The following is a 15228-nucleotide window of genomic DNA, read 5'->3' on the forward strand; positions in this document are numbered from 1 at the left end:
ACTTGGATCCTTGTAACCTACTTCATTTTCACAGAGGCATCTTTCCATGAGGCAGCTCTTACTTGGTGTGTTGGTCTGCTGTGGTCGTTCCTTGCGTGTTTGCTCACTTAATATGAGAATACAATGCAGGTGTATTGCAAAATTCGTGTGCAGACCTCACCTTTTAAACCTTCCCGTGGTTTTCAGCTGAGATATTTCAACTGCAAGCTGATGACTGGGTGGGATGTTGTCAGACTGATCATGCTGATGATGTATCTGCATGTTCTTTGTGCTGATGGCTCAGGGGAGAACTGGAGTGTGTGTGGCCAGAACTGTCAGAAAGAATGTTGGTGTTCTGGATATCCCATTGGAACCAGATGGCTCAAATGCTTTGGGGTTGCAGCAAGGTCCTAATATAAAATCTTCTCCTTTGTACTGCCTCCTGCAGTACAATGTGACCTGAAATGCTGCCTGAGATGCATTTAGGGTGATCATGAGCTGATGGAAACTGCTGCCATATCTCTGTTAACTTCAAGAGGTCTTCCTCACCAACCTGTGTGGTAGCTGCAGAAAGCAAGGATGGTCAACCTGATACAGTAAACCAGTAGAAGACCTAAACTCAGGTTAAGAATATTTTAAGATTTTTTGATCCTTACAACTAAATTAATAACTTCAAAAGCTTTTTTTTTTTTTCAGAGTGTATATATAGTTATATGCAAAGTCTAATTGATACACATTGCTGGAAAATTGTTGAATTTGTTTTAGGAAGAACTAAATAATTTCCAGCCACTTAATCTAGGACATTCTATTTTAATCAAAAAACCAAACAACAACAAAATAAATGGGGATCCTCCTTGGTTCATGACCTTGAGTACTCTTGATTGCAGCTGAAGCCTGATCATGCTTGATTTTCCAGACTTGAAAAGTAGCATCCTGACTGATTTAATGTACTTTGTGTGGAAGTTATCATATAGCCTTCTTTCTCCCCTTTGACAGATTGCTGAATTTAGGTTTCAGTCAAGTCATTCCCTGAGCAGCAGGACCAGTGAACCCTGCTTTCATGCAAAATTGCATCCTGCCTTCCTCCTCCCCTCCTTAAACCCAGCTCAGGACAAGGATTACGCTGCTTAGTTTGCTGGATTCTGCTAAAAAATGTTATGCATCCACTGGAAGCTGGTCCCTTTGCCTTTTGGGGCCACTGAAGAACAAATTAAAGATTTACTCTTTTAGTTTGCAGCTGCTGTGGTTGTTTTAAATGAACTGAAATGCACAGAAACTTGTTTGAGACAGCTCTACAGGAAGCTGAAATTTGCCAAGGGCTACCAGAGCTATGTAGATGAGTAAAGGAGGTAGAAAGGTATAAGAAGAAGGTTTATTTATTCTGTGTCATAGAACATTGTATCTCCTAAGCCCCAAATATGTTTTGGGCTTCAGAAGAGGAAACAAAGCAATTCTGGAAGAGCTGCCTGAACAAATCTGTCATGAACTTCTCCCAAATGCTCTCAAATCTATACTTAAACATTTCTTCTAGTCACCAGCTCTCTTCTAAACAGACAGATGAAAGTATTGTTATTTTTAACAGAACTTCACTCACAATAAAACCAAATTTCTTTTTCTTTTCTTTTTTTTTTTTTCTTAATTCTCCCTCAAGACATTTGCACTTATCTCTTTAATTTTTGTTTAACAGCATCAGATTCTATTTTCCCCTGAAGAGCTTCCCTGGTTGCCCACATCTTTTTTCTTAAATGCAGCCATGACTCCCTGCCCAATATTGGTCTCATCTCTCCTGCTTTCCCTTCAAGACTTCAGTCTCTCCTGGCTGATAGCCCAGCCCAAATGGGATGCAGGGAACTGAGCTCTCTCCTGATGGCTTCCACTATCCCTCAGTTTGATTTTCTCAAGAATTAGAAAGAAGGGCCTTATACAATGCCTCAGGGACATGTTCTGATCTGTGCTCTATGGCTTCAGATACATCTCCAGACAGATCTCCTTCCCTGCACAGTTCTGGCTGCTGAGCTTTCTGCAGATGTCCATCCCAGTGTCTTTCTGGGGGACGTCCTTTCTTGGATTTCATTGCAGTGCACAAGGTAGGGTGTTGGCAGCGGGGCAATGTCTGGTGCTATAAAGCATTTTCTTAAAAAAATGCTGTCCCCCAAATGTGAAGCCATCCTGTTGGTAAAGCACTGGGGATTCTGCAGGTTGAGATTCCTTATTGCTTTGTTGTGTTTGGTTTTCATCTTACAGCTTAAATCCAGAGTTGTCCTAATGCTGTTATGTATTTCACAATATTGATTTTTTTCAGCTGTCTTCATTTAATATTTTCCCCCCTTTTTTCTTTTTTTCCCTTTTCCTTTTTAGACCAACCTGCACATCACAGATGTGAAGAAAGAATAGATGCAGAAATTGCTTTTAGTTAGAGAGACTGTAATTTACTCTTTCACTACAGGGGGAAAAAAATGTCTCCCCACAGAAACAGACGCAGATGAAAGGCCAAATAGTATCTGGACCTGTGCAAGCACTGCAAGATGTGTGTGTGTGCGTGTGTGTATGTATTTTCCTTCGGTGGTGCACAGAATCCCAGTCAATTATTTGATGCACTCGCCTGTCTGGGCTGTGACCTTCTAGAAGGGCCCCCTCCTCCAGTCCCCCCACACGACTTGTCAACACATTAGTCATATACAACTCAGCCGATGCCAAACGGCAGCAGTTCAGCCAACTATTGAGAGGCAGGAAATTCTGCTGCCTTCTTCTATTGGTCTTGGGTTTTTCCACTGTGCGGACCTGGTGGTGCTTTAAGACTGCGGAGGGCTGGGGTTAGCGCTGGTCCCTCCGCCGCGCCGGGAGGCAGGGGAGGTGAGCAGCGGGCTCCGTGCGCTCCGAGCTGCCGGAGAGCGAGGCGAGCAGGGCGAGCAGAGCGAGGCAAGAAGCAGGCAAGGGAGGAAGATGTGCCCGCCTGCCCGCCCGCCTGCCGCCGGGCCGAGGGGAGCCGTGTGAGGAGCAGCGGGAGCAGGAGGTGGAAGAGGAGGAGGAGGAGGAGGCGTGCGAGGAGCCGGCTCGCCGCGGCTCGGGGCCGGCCGCCGCTGCTGCCGGGGATGCTGGTGTGGCCGCGCCGGAGGATTTTGTCACCTGTGGCCCTGCCCCCGCCGCCCTGCGGGCGCCTCCCCGAGCCAAGGACACACCTGGGCCCCGCCGCGCACCCGCCCCCCGCCCCCGCCGCCGGCCGCCTCTTCCCCCGCCCGAGCGCCGGGCGAGTGTCGGCGGAGCCGCGGGGCTGCAGGCGGGGCTGAGCGCTCGCTGGGCGGACGAGCGGCCCCGCAGGCTCCGAGCAGCCACCAGCCGAGCCAGGCGAGGGCGGCCGGACCCGGTGCGCGCTGCCTGCCAGCTCCGGCCCGGCCGTGGGCGCGGCGGGCGAGGGCGAGCCCGGAGCGGGGAGCGGGGGAGCGGCGGGGGCATGTGGATGTTGGCCGTCGCCTTGCTCCACAGCATCTCGCATGGTGAGCCCCGCCGCGGGGATCCCTTCCCTTGTCCCCATCCTTCCCCTCCTGCCGGCCGGGAAGGGGAGCGGGTCTCGGTGGTGGCTTTTGTGCCGAGAGCGTCGCGCTGGCTGCGGGAGCCGCGGGGAGAAGGGCGAGGAGCGAGAGAGCCGTGATCGCTTAAAGTCGCTCACCTCGCAAAGTGACAGCTCGGAACCCAGCCACGTCCCTCCGTGCCTGCCTCCTTCGGAACGAGACGGTGCTTGCAGAGGCAAGGAGGCAGAGAGGCGCTTTTTCTTTCTTTCTCGTCTGGAAAAGTATAGAATTTTTGCCAAGTGCCGTATAAACCCGTCAGAGTACACGGGGATAATTCGAAGGGCTTGCATCCTAAGCGGTCGCATTCAGATATTGCTTCCTTTCACTTTTTTTTTTTTTTTTTTTAAATTGCCCTCTGCTTTTACCTTATGCTTCTACACATATTTATGAAGTAGAATTTTGAATTTATTTCACTTTTATCATTTCTCCGGGAAGGTACCTGCTCTGAAATTTTTTTTCCCTCACTCATTTATGTAAAAATATGCACGGATAAGCATTACATCATCTGGAGATGTTGAAGACTTTTAGTCGATTATAAAGTTAGGAAGGGGAAATTAGAGTGGGGATAGAATAAGGGTAAACCTGCTATTCTTTTTTTTTTTTTTTTTCCTTCTGCCAACTCTTTGATTGACAAACATTTATTGCAGTTTCTGTGCGTTTTTAATAGTGGGTTGGGGTATTTTGGAACATTTAGATAAATGTGATTGAAAACCATGGCATGTGTAAAAATATGCTGAAATTGCTTAAGTTTTATTAAAAATGCACGTTTAGCATTGCAGTTTTAAGGACAGAAAACAAATTATGCTGGGGTGCCAGCTATCTATTGCATTGCCTTCTCTTTCTCAGATCTGAGGACGAAACATTGCCTGTAATGCTTCCCATCCTGGCAGATAAATCAGATTAAACACACAATGCTCGAAATAGGCAAAGCAGGTGGAACGGGGAAAACGTTTCTTGTGTGGAATGAATGAGAAAGGAGCACAGGGCAAAGTGTGAGGTTTTCCTGAAGGACGGAAATAATTGAACCTCTGGCAGAGCGTGAGGGATGAATGCTGGATGAGGGTGCCTTCACATCTTCTTAAGTAGACACTGGACGAGAAAATGCATCGACAGGCATGGCTGGTCCAGTGTGAGGAGCTGGGGAGGTCAGAAATTAGGAGGTGAATCCTAAATATGTGGATTTAGAGTGACCTTAAAAACATTTTCGTCTTCTGCATGCCACAGAATACAAAAGGAGTGAAAACCCCCCAAAGTGTAAACTTGGAAATTTTTTGCATTTCTTTTTGGCAGTAAGGAAACTGCAACAAGTTTTAACATTAAGAAATTATCTATCTATTTATTTATTTATTTTTGACAGGCAGCAGCACTGTGCCTTCTCTCTAACCTCTCTAGCCAGATACCTTGGAGGGAGAGATTTGCTGTTAATAGGACAGAAAGAATCAGCCTGGAAGTGTGCTCTGACTGGTGCTATTCATTTAAAACTAAATTTGCATAGAACTGAATGCTGTTTCTGTCCAGAAATCTTATTTAAAAAAAAAAAAGAAAAAGCAGATTTTTTTTTCCTACCGTATTGATGCTATAAATTCTATCTTCTAACCTAGTTAGTCCTCCTTGCAAGGGTTTTTTGAAGAACAGAATAATTTTTGCTTTATGAGGTTGAAATACCATGAAAATCACTTTCATTTATTCCTTGATCTATGAAGTCAGTAGTAATTTCACTTTCAGTTTCCATGTGTTTTTGGATCACAGTCAAACCTGAATTTGTCTCCCAAAGACTGAAGAGTGTAATGTGTACATGACAGATGCATCTGCATGGATTCTGTGCTGCCACACAGCAACATCTGTACATTTGTGACTCCTGGGGGACTAAAATTAAATGGTTTTGTGTACAGTAATATTCTAAGATGAAAGCATTTTGAAAATATGTAGTGGGTGGTTCAGCCATTCTTTGCAACTTAAGGAGTCTGTTTGTTTTTGACATCATACTTGATTGTCAAAATGCGTCTTTTTAAGGGAAATCTTTGAAAAAATGGCACCTACCTTCATGTTAAGACTGAAAAAAATGGTTTTATGCACTGGTAACATTTATTAGGACTTATTAGGGCCGTTTTATCAGAGTCAAGAGTCAGACAATAATATTTTTAAAGGACTTCAGATTTTAATGCAGTGTCATATCAGATATGTATCTCTTTGAAGGAAATGACTGCATATATAAATAGATATGTCACTTACACATTTATTTTCATTATTCTATCTATAACTCCATCTGAACTCCATTGTGTGACAGGCAGGGTTCTTTTATGACTGTATCTGGTGGGGGGGGGGGGCAGGTTTCTGCTTGGTTTCTGCCATTGCCTTTTCTAACCCCTTATGGAACCACACCATGTTTGCTTAAAACACAAGCACAGGTACAAGTGGTTTTCCATTGTGCTACATCCCATTCTGATTTTAACTTTAAAACCTGTAAGACTGTTCATGTTCGTGTTGGTTTTGATTTTTTTTTTTTTTTCCTGAGGGGAGAAATAGGTTAAAAATAAACCCAAAGGTTTAACTCTGCAGTTGTAATCTTGGGCTTAATTTCTGGAAATCATCTGAATAGCAATAACAAGGTAGGCCCCCATATTTCCCTACAGTCACTCAGCACAAATACATTTTGTCAAATTAGGTAAGAGCAGTGTCACTGGGAAGGTTTTATGTTTGTGAAATAGCTTCCTTCTGGGGACAATAAAGTACTGACACACTCCTTCATCCAATTAGTATTTCTGAAGCCTGAAACAAAACCTCCCCAAATACCTGGTTAAAGTTTATGTATTTTGTGAGGGTTTTAAACTCTCGTTGCTGTGAGTTCCATAAGAATACAGGTAACTGTTAACTATAAATGCATTGCAGCCCTGGAAGCTGTGTGGGATGATACAGACATCAGTGGGAGCTCTGCAGCTGAATTCACTACCTTGAAAGCCTGAGTCATGCAGTTCTAATCCTGAGCAATGCTTTCGAGTTGCCTTTCAGGGTTACTCTACCTGCACCACCTTCCCTGTTACTTTACCTCAGGATTCCAGAAGTGAGCGTTTCAAATGAGCAGCAAAAGTCTGCTGTAGCCTGGTCATAATTAATAATGGGGCATTTCATTAATTACAGTGAGAAAAGGCAGGGGAGGCTCTGAGGGGAGAATGGCCTCCTTCAAAATCCTGCCTCTTTTTTGTAAAGACTGGGATCAAGCTCGTTCAGATGCTGCTTTCAGAAATGAGGATCTTTCAGTATCACTCAGTCTCTGCTGGGGATATGCTGAACCCATTTCCAGGCTTCTCTCTGGCTGCATTTCTTACATGCCTGTTGTCCACAGATGCTCTTCTGAAATCAATCGAGCATCGGGAGGCACCAATACAGCACAGATGACACTAAAAATAAATTTCCATTAAAATGATTTCCTGTTTGAATCCTCTCCCTGCCGTATATCTATCAATATGGGTTTTAGCAGCATTTTGGAAGATGGAGAAGGATCACACTGAACTGAGAGCAGGGGTTAGGCTGGAGGATGAGGAGCCAGAGCGATGGTGGCGCTGAGACTCTCCAAAGAAAATGTTGATTCTCAGTGCTGGGGATGCAACATCCGATCAAAAGAGCAAACTGCTCTCTTTGCAGAAACATACTGAGATACCTGCATAGCTTGTGTGGAATTGTGCAACCAGATCCTCACCTTGGGAAGTTGGGTGGATGTGCAGGAAGCATTCAGCTCGGTGTTTGTGTGTGGATGGCACAGCACAGCTCAGCGTGTTTTTAATCCGGCGCTACCCGAGATATGAATAGCTATTAATTAATCACCAAATGCCAAGGGGAGAAAAACTGTTATTGCTGGGCAGCCAGAGGACATTGGGATACCTATATCTGTTTCAAAAGGTGTGTTTCTCCTGTGCTCGGGGTGTGCTGCTCCCCCAGGTGCTGGGGCTCTCTGAGGGGGATTTCCTCCCGTGGCGTGGGCAGTGGCTGTGCTGGAGTTGGAGCCACAGGACACTAGTGGGCAGCAAACCTCAGAATGTGTCTCTTCCAAAGCTGTGGGAGCACACAGAGAGCTCAAAGAGGCATTTTGTCCGTGTTTTACTATCAATAGTCACTAAAAACTGGTGGATGCTGTGTCTTCTTCCTGTAGCTCTGGACAGCAGATGTGTGTGACAGTGAAGGTGTTTTTGGGAGTGGTTTAAAGAGAAGTTGTTTTCTGCAAATTGTGAAAACAAACCCCTAAACCATCTTAAATAGAGCTTTATTGCTGCTTACAGCTCTTCACTGTGGTTTTATACAACCACAGAATTGTTTAGGTTGGAAAAGACCTTTGAGTCCAGCTGTTCCCCCAGCACTGCCAAGCCCAGCACTAAGCCCTGTCCCCAAGTGCCACATCTGCAGGTCTTTTCAATACCTCCAGGGATGGTGACTCCACCATGTCCTTGGAGAGCCTGTTCTAAGGCTGGACAACCCTTTCCATGAAGAAATTTTTCCTAATACCTAATCTAAACCTACCTGGTGCAACTTGAGGCCATTTCCTCTCATTCTGTCTCTTGTTGCCATTGTGGAAAGACCCCAACCCCTACCTGGCTCCACCTTCCTCTCATGGAGTTTTAGAGAGTGAGAAGGTCCCCCCTGAGCCTCCTTTGCTCCAGGCTGAGCCCCTTTCCCAGCTCCCTCAGCCGCTCCTGGGGCTCCAGCCCCTTCCCAGCTCCCTTCCCTGCCCTGGACACGCTCCAGCCCCTCCAGGGCTCTCTTGAAGTGAGGAGCCCTGAAATGAAAACAGGATTTGGGATGTATTTCAGTGGAATTTCCTCAGTGCTGCCACATCTGGAAAAGCTTAGAAGCTGGGTTTTAATTTTGTTTGTTCTTGAGTAAACCTTTGTCGCATAACATACTGATAATTTGAATTATTTGGGAAAAATCTCATGAGTTTTGGTGAGTAGCTCTTTCAGAAAGTTCCTCCAGCTCATGAGTTGTGCAAGTCTCTGTTTTTGGGAGCAGCTGGGCTCAAGTTGGGCCTCACTTTTGGTGTCTTTGCCTGAATGAGAGTTTTAACAATCTGCTGCCCTCTCAGGCGACAGGGTTGTTTGGGGTGGGGAAATAATCTCCTTTACCTATTTAATAAAACATTGCGGGGGGGGGGGGGGGAAGCAGAAAACAACCAAATGAACCATCTTTCTGGGGGTGGGAGGTTGGAACAATGGATTGAGAAGCAAAATATATGGACTTTTTTGCTTTCTCCACAAAGTTTTCTCTAATTAAAAAGTTAAGATGTGTGTAGGATAAAGGGCTGTTTCAACATACCACTCATTTACCCTTTGATTTTATTTGGCACATGCCATTTATCAATCTCTTGGCCTAGGAGTTTTTCAGATTTGCAGTAGGAAAGACTAATTCCATCTTCTACTTTAAAAGCTGAAGAAGGGAGTAGAACATTATATTCACCTTAATTATTCTAAGGTACATTTTTTGGACATTTTTAATGTGTTATTTCTTTTGAGTCATCGAAACTCTAAATAGACTACAAAAATCCATTTAAGCAACATAGGTCTATACATCAGAATATTTAATTATTTCAAGGGGAATGTGTAGGTGTCTGCAGTTAAATTACTTGTTTCACAATATATTTTGAGTTATTTCATATTTCTATTTAATCATCACTTTCCTTTCATTTAAGCTGTTATGAAATCAATGAAATTAAGATCTGAAATTGTAATTCTTCAAAAGAAACTTTATCTTCTCAGTCTTCACCTCCCTGCCCCTTGAAAACATTTCATCAAACAATTGGTGTTTTCAAAAATAAAAATAACATAAAATGGAATGTATTTCATAATAAAAGCCTTTCACAGCTCAATATTTTAGAGCACTGAAGAGATCATCTTCAAGAACAAGCCACTGATTCCTCAGGCACTTGTTAGCACTGGGAGCTTTTCCTGTCATTGCTTGTCTTTGGATACTGCCATTCACAAAAAAAAAATCTTCTTGCCTCGTGAGTACTTTTTTTTTTTTTTTCCCATCAGGGCATTGGATTACTCATCAGAAAAAGTTGGGTACACCAATCTATACCTTTTGTAGTGGAATGGGCAAGAAATGTTATGATCTGCTTTGACAAAGGAAAGAAAGGCAAGTGGAGGGACAGACAGGCTGACAGAGATTAGCAAGTCCTCCCAGCATCCCTATTTAAGCTATTTTTGCTCAGAAAGCAGGGAGTAAGACTTAAGAGTGAGCCAGCAATCCTATTTATAGAAAGCCATTTTTAAATGCAAAGGCTCTGAGAAGGAGAGTCACCTCCATACTAAACACCAGCATCCCTGGAGCTCCCTCAGCACGGAGGGAGGGAGCAGCCTGGCCACCCGAGCTGCATCACTGATGTGCTCCTGCTGAAGCTTCCAGAAGGACAGAGCCCTTGGAAATGCAGGAGTTTGGGCCATGGGGCAGCCCAAGAGCACAGCTGAAAATAGCTCTCTGCTACACATCCACGTGGCAGAGACAAAGGCACACACAGGGATCACCTGAGGAATTTTTAGCCTGCTGCCTCTCCATGTATTCTCTTGGAGATCCTGCTCGTGTGCTCTCAGAGTAGTTTGTCAGGGATAGAGTTCCTTCTGAGATTTTAAAATAAACATATTTCTGCACACAAATGCATACATATGTAAATCTGCATAGCTTGTAGTTGCTTAAAACCTACTGCGTATGGAAAATTTGACACTTGCTTTGCTGTCCAAGTGCGCTTGGTGCTATTTTCTTCCAATTAATTACACGGTAATCCCATGCAGAAGATTTGTGGCTTAAGATTTATGTTTGCACTAGGCTAAAAATTATTCTCAGTAACTTTCTGCCATCTAAATTTCTGGAGTAATTTTGGGAGGCCCCTCCAGTGTTTTTAAGAATATCAGAAACATATTCTTGAAGTGACCGGGGCTATTTCAATGCAGCTAGAATATAATTATGCAGCACTGGAGCTGCAAATAGTTGCCTATCTACATAATCTACTCACAGTGATTCTATAGATAAGATTGTAGGGTTGCTGTGTCTATATAAATATCTGTTGGCGTGAAATCCTCTCATGTGGTTTTGCAAATTGAGTGGCTTATGCTGAGCCTGCACACTCAGGGTGTTTGTCTCTCAGCACTACAGAGTGGCAGTCCCCAGTGGCTCCAGTTTTTAGGTGCCACAGAATTCAGGAATTTGTGGGAGAGCTTGTTCTGTGCTCTGTTCTTTAGGAGGGTCTCCATGATAGCAACTTGTTGTTCAGTAAAGTTTTCTAGAGGTTTAGTAGATAGTGTGGAGTCCAAATAACAAATGTCAGTCTTTGACCTGTGGTTTTTGTTTAAACTGGCTCCTGTTTTAGCTGGGAAGAGTTGCTGGGATGCTGAAATGTGCAGGCTTGGAGGAATCCATGTGTTGTTACACTGGACCCCACAAATCTTGTGGTAGGATTTGAGTGCACCCAAATCTACTTGGTTGCTTTTTTTTCCCAGGCCATGGAAAAGTGATGCATAAAGTGCAGGCTCTGGCTTCTGTTAAATTCTCTTGTGTAATTGTTTCTATCAGAAATAATTGTGTTTTGGAGTTTGTTTGTTTGTTATTGTTTTATGATATTACCTTCTGAAGTATTTGGGTTTTTCTCTGTGAGTTTTATAAAGGAATTTTGGCCCTAACTCAGAAAAATACTGTGAGTGCATAAAGTCAGTCTCTTGACAATTATGAGGTGAGCATGTGACAAGCTATTAGAACACTCCTGGCTTGAGCTGAGGACAGAACAAGTCCTTGACAAAGTCCTTTTTTGTTATGAAAAGCAGATTCAGATGTCCCTGGAATGGGATCTTGCTGGAACAAATGTCATTCAAGCCAAATAAGCTTTAGGTGGACCTCAGCTTAAACAGCAAAGTGGTTCACCATCCACACTACGCATTGTCCACCTGAAATTTTCCCTCTCATTAGGTGGCTTTTCTGTGGGGCAGTTTAAAAGCCACTTCACATATTATTTCTAGACAGGTCAACCATAATTTGTGTTGCAACTGCAGTTGTGAAGTACAAAGCAAAGTGTTTGCTGTGTCATGATACGAAGGAAGTAATTTGGGAAGCTGTCATTGAAGGAGAAGTTCTCTAGTTATGTTTGCAGACATCCAATGCAGAGAGGTTTTTTTGCAGCCTTAAGTGACTTTCAAATGTCTGCAGTAATACTTGCATTATTCTAGTTCACGCTTTTAGCTGTATTTATTTAGGAAGCTTTCCTTTGTATCTTTCTTTCTAGTTTTGTTGTGTGACCTCAAGGTTTCTCTTCCACAATGACAACCTTTTCCCCAGCCCTGTTGTGTAGGGGTTCTGGAAAACAGATTTTCATCATTTCAAGCACAGAGAGTGAGGTTCATTCCACTATGGGACTTGAGTGGTAAGTGATGATTACCATAGTTTTTGTTGTGGCAGCTGTGGCTGAGCCTTTTGGTCCTCAGCGTTTTGTGGATATATATCTATAAAATGCAGAATGAATACTTAGGGGAGAGGGAAGGACAGGGGTATGAACATGATTTTTAGTGGGGAGGGTAAAGGAAGTGACAAGGGTGAGTTGGAACTCCACAGGTATCCAGACAGTGATGTAAGGTGTGATGGATCCCTGTGGGACAGCAGGAGGGCAGTCTCTGAAGGCCAAATTTGAGCTGGACAGGTTATGGTGAAGAGCCTTGAGGTCTTGGCTTCGGCTTGCAGTGGGGAAGACGAAGCTGAGACTGCTCCCCTGTGAGCTGTGGGTGGAGAACATGACAGAATGTGGCTTTGGGACTACCCAGTGCTCTGTCTTGGCTACTGCTCTGCGCCAGAGCATGACCCTGCTGTGTGCCTGGGGACAGGGAGCTCAAAGTCCCAACTACCCTGCATTCAGATCTTTCTTTCATTCTTTTCTACCCCATTATTTCATCTCTGCTATAGGCTTAGTTTGAGGCCTAGTGCCTGTCTTCTCTTCACATTTTTTCCTAGTTATTTATATTTATTTTGGTAGGGTAAGTATTTCTCCCATCCCTAAAAGCTCTTCCCCTCAGGCAAATGGATTTGGGGGAGTGTGGGAGATCAAGGATGGAAAGCAATCCTATGAATGCCAGTGAGGCTGTAGGGTAGGAAGTGCAAGTTCCTCATCTGAACCAAGGAGGAAGGAGCTGAGCTCCTTCATTGGGCAGGAGGGAGATAATTAATCCTTGGAAAAAGAGGCTGAGCTGTCAGGCTTTCAGAAGACACCTGGCAGTGGTAATTTGCTGTTCAGCTGTTGGGAACTCTCAGGTTTGGTGCAACGGGGTCTCTCAGTGCCTGTGCTTGAACACCCAGCCCCACTCCTGGAGCCTCCCTGGGTGTGAATGCTGGGAGCACTGCTGGCTGCAGGAGGAGCAGGTCCTCAATTCCCCACTGGAGAGCAGCTCTTTGTCCTTACAACAAATTGGAGAGCTGCTTGCTTAGCAACTCCTGAGGAACACTGAATGGTTATGGTGGGAACACAGCCTGGAGTAGGGAATGTTTATTTTTAATTCTTTTCAGGGGAAGAAAGAAAGGTTCAGGATTTAGCTTTTCTATCCTAGTCTAGAGTGAAAATCTTGTCAAAAAATCTGTTCTTCACCAGTTTTTGCCCTTATCCATTGCATTCATGCTTGAGGAGCAGTGTGGCTTCAGAGAGATGTGACTGCATGTGCTCAAACTGTGCCTGTCCCACTGGTGATGGAGCTGGAGGCCTTTTGGAATATCCAGCCACTGGCACACATGGAGGCAATGCAAGGGAAAAGGAGTGCCTGTCTGAAGACACTCTAGCTGCAGCAGTTCAGTGTATATTTATTAAGTCTAAAAGTTAGTCCCTAGTGGATAAAAGCAATTACAGCGTTTCTACCACGTCTCAAAATGTGTTTCTAAAGAAGAGAAGAATGCTGGGCTTTAGTAATTTCAAAAGGAGTTAATGAGATTTTTTAAAAAATATTTTCCTAAATAATAGTAATCTGACTGCTACTTAATTTCAAGAGGTTTTGAGAACTTTTGGTGTCAGTAAATTGAGTTTCTCTCTTGGCTGTGTTCAAGGATAACAGCCTTGTTTGCTCACCATGTAATGCAGTTGCTCTCCTTCCCCACACTGTTTCTGCTGCTTTCAATCCCTGGTGTGGACGCACATTGGAATAATTGGGGTAGGGGTTAAGGTTGGCTGAGCATCTCAGCTCTGCCATTTCCTAAGGCATGTGCAGCTGGCCTGGTGCTCAGAAAATTTTATACAAAATAAGTAGCACGTATTAAACAGCTTCCAAGTGGAAAATGAAGGCATCATGACATGGCACAGTGCTGGTGCTCTTACGGGTTGGGAAGTGGAAGATGTGGGGAGCTCACTCGAGATTGCAGCAGGGGATGCTGTCACTTGGCTCAGGACCTTCCAGCGGGCAGGAGGAGAAGAGAGATTTAGGGGTGAGTTTGGGGAGATGTTTGTTGTGTTCCAGCCTGTCTCTGATGACGGTGCAGTCTCAGGTAATGTTACCAGGTCTGTGTCCCTCCTACTTTGCCATGTTGCAGCTTTTGGGAGGAGATGCAAAATCTCCTGAGTTTTCTTTTAAGTTGTTGCTTGGAAAGAAACAAACAGGAATTTAAAGGTAGACGTTTTAAACAAGTAACATATTTTAGACCCATAACTTTTTAAATTTAAATGGAATTACTTTCGCTTTTTAATTAAGTGGCCTCCATGTATGCTGGTATATGATCTCTCTCTTTGAGGCAGGAGTGTGTGCAGTATGATGGTTTTACCTTCATGTCAGTGAGAAACTGATTTATTGCCTTAAAATTGGGCAACCTGAGCAGCCTGGTCTGGTGGAAGGTGCCCACAGTGGGGGGGATTGGAACTGGATGATCTTTAAGGTCCCTTCCAACCCAAACCATTCCATGATTCTATTATTAGTTCATCCACCAGTCATCTAATTAAAAGTGTGACAATGCTTTAAAGGGATACACAGCTCCGTTGCTGAGATGTTTTCTGGCATCATCACAAGCAAAGGAGAGCTTCCTGCTTTCTTGAGAGTTTCCAGACTCTGAATATTGATTGCATACAGGAGGGTCCCCAGCATGGGCAAACTCTGAGGTAAATTTGCCCTGTGCTGTATCTGGTTGCCTTATTTTATTAATGTACACTCATTCTGAGGAGCTGAAAGGATTATTAGTAATAGCTCTGTAAGAGGGATACAATCAATTTAAATTAGCTCACGCTTGAGCCTGTATGATCTGGTGTCTTTAAAATGTAGGTAAGCAGCTCTTCATTTTGCTGCCTTACATAACATTGTAGGAAACTTTTTCCAAGCCCAATCTTGTGGCATGTAGGCACATGGGTTAATTGTGGACTTGGCAGTGCTGGGTTAGTGCTTGGATTCAATGATCTCTGAGGTCTCTTCTAATCTCAGAGATTTTATGATCTTCTCTATAAATGTTGCAGTTCATTACATTTAGATGTTTTTAATGTCCAGAAGAATTATCCATTTGAAAACCCACTTATTAGGAGTAATTCAACTGTGTTGTTTTGTGTAAAAAAATCAAACAAGAGACACCTCTGAAGATCCTTTTTCCCTGCCCAAGTCCTGCTTCTCCCCTTCCTCCTTCCCATCAATTCTTCCAGGCTTCCTCCTGTCCATATATCTCATCCTTTGATTGCATGGGCTAACACCAGGGCTGATTT

General features: G+C 44.0%; 1 protein-coding gene across 2 annotated transcripts in view; it reads left to right on the forward strand.

Moving 5' to 3' along the window:
- Positions 1 to 3278: 3278 nt before the first annotated feature.
- Positions 3279 to 15228, forward strand: part of DSCAM (DS cell adhesion molecule) — a 445238-nt gene continuing 433288 nt past the window's right edge. The window contains exon 1 of one of the 2 annotated variants that reach the window (XM_039553264.1): positions 3279 to 3473. In XM_039553264.1, the coding sequence (XP_039409198.1) occupies positions 3431 to 3473 (43 nt within the window). In that variant the 5' untranslated portion in view covers positions 3279 to 3430. The remainder of the gene's footprint in view (positions 3474 to 15228) is intronic. The other variant, XM_039553256.1, reaches the window with a different exon arrangement.

The sequence above is a fragment of the Corvus cornix genome, chromosome 1 (assembly GCF_000738735.6).
Source record: "Corvus cornix cornix isolate S_Up_H32 chromosome 1, ASM73873v5, whole genome shotgun sequence".
Lineage (NCBI taxonomy): Eukaryota > Metazoa > Chordata > Aves > Passeriformes > Corvidae > Corvus > Corvus cornix.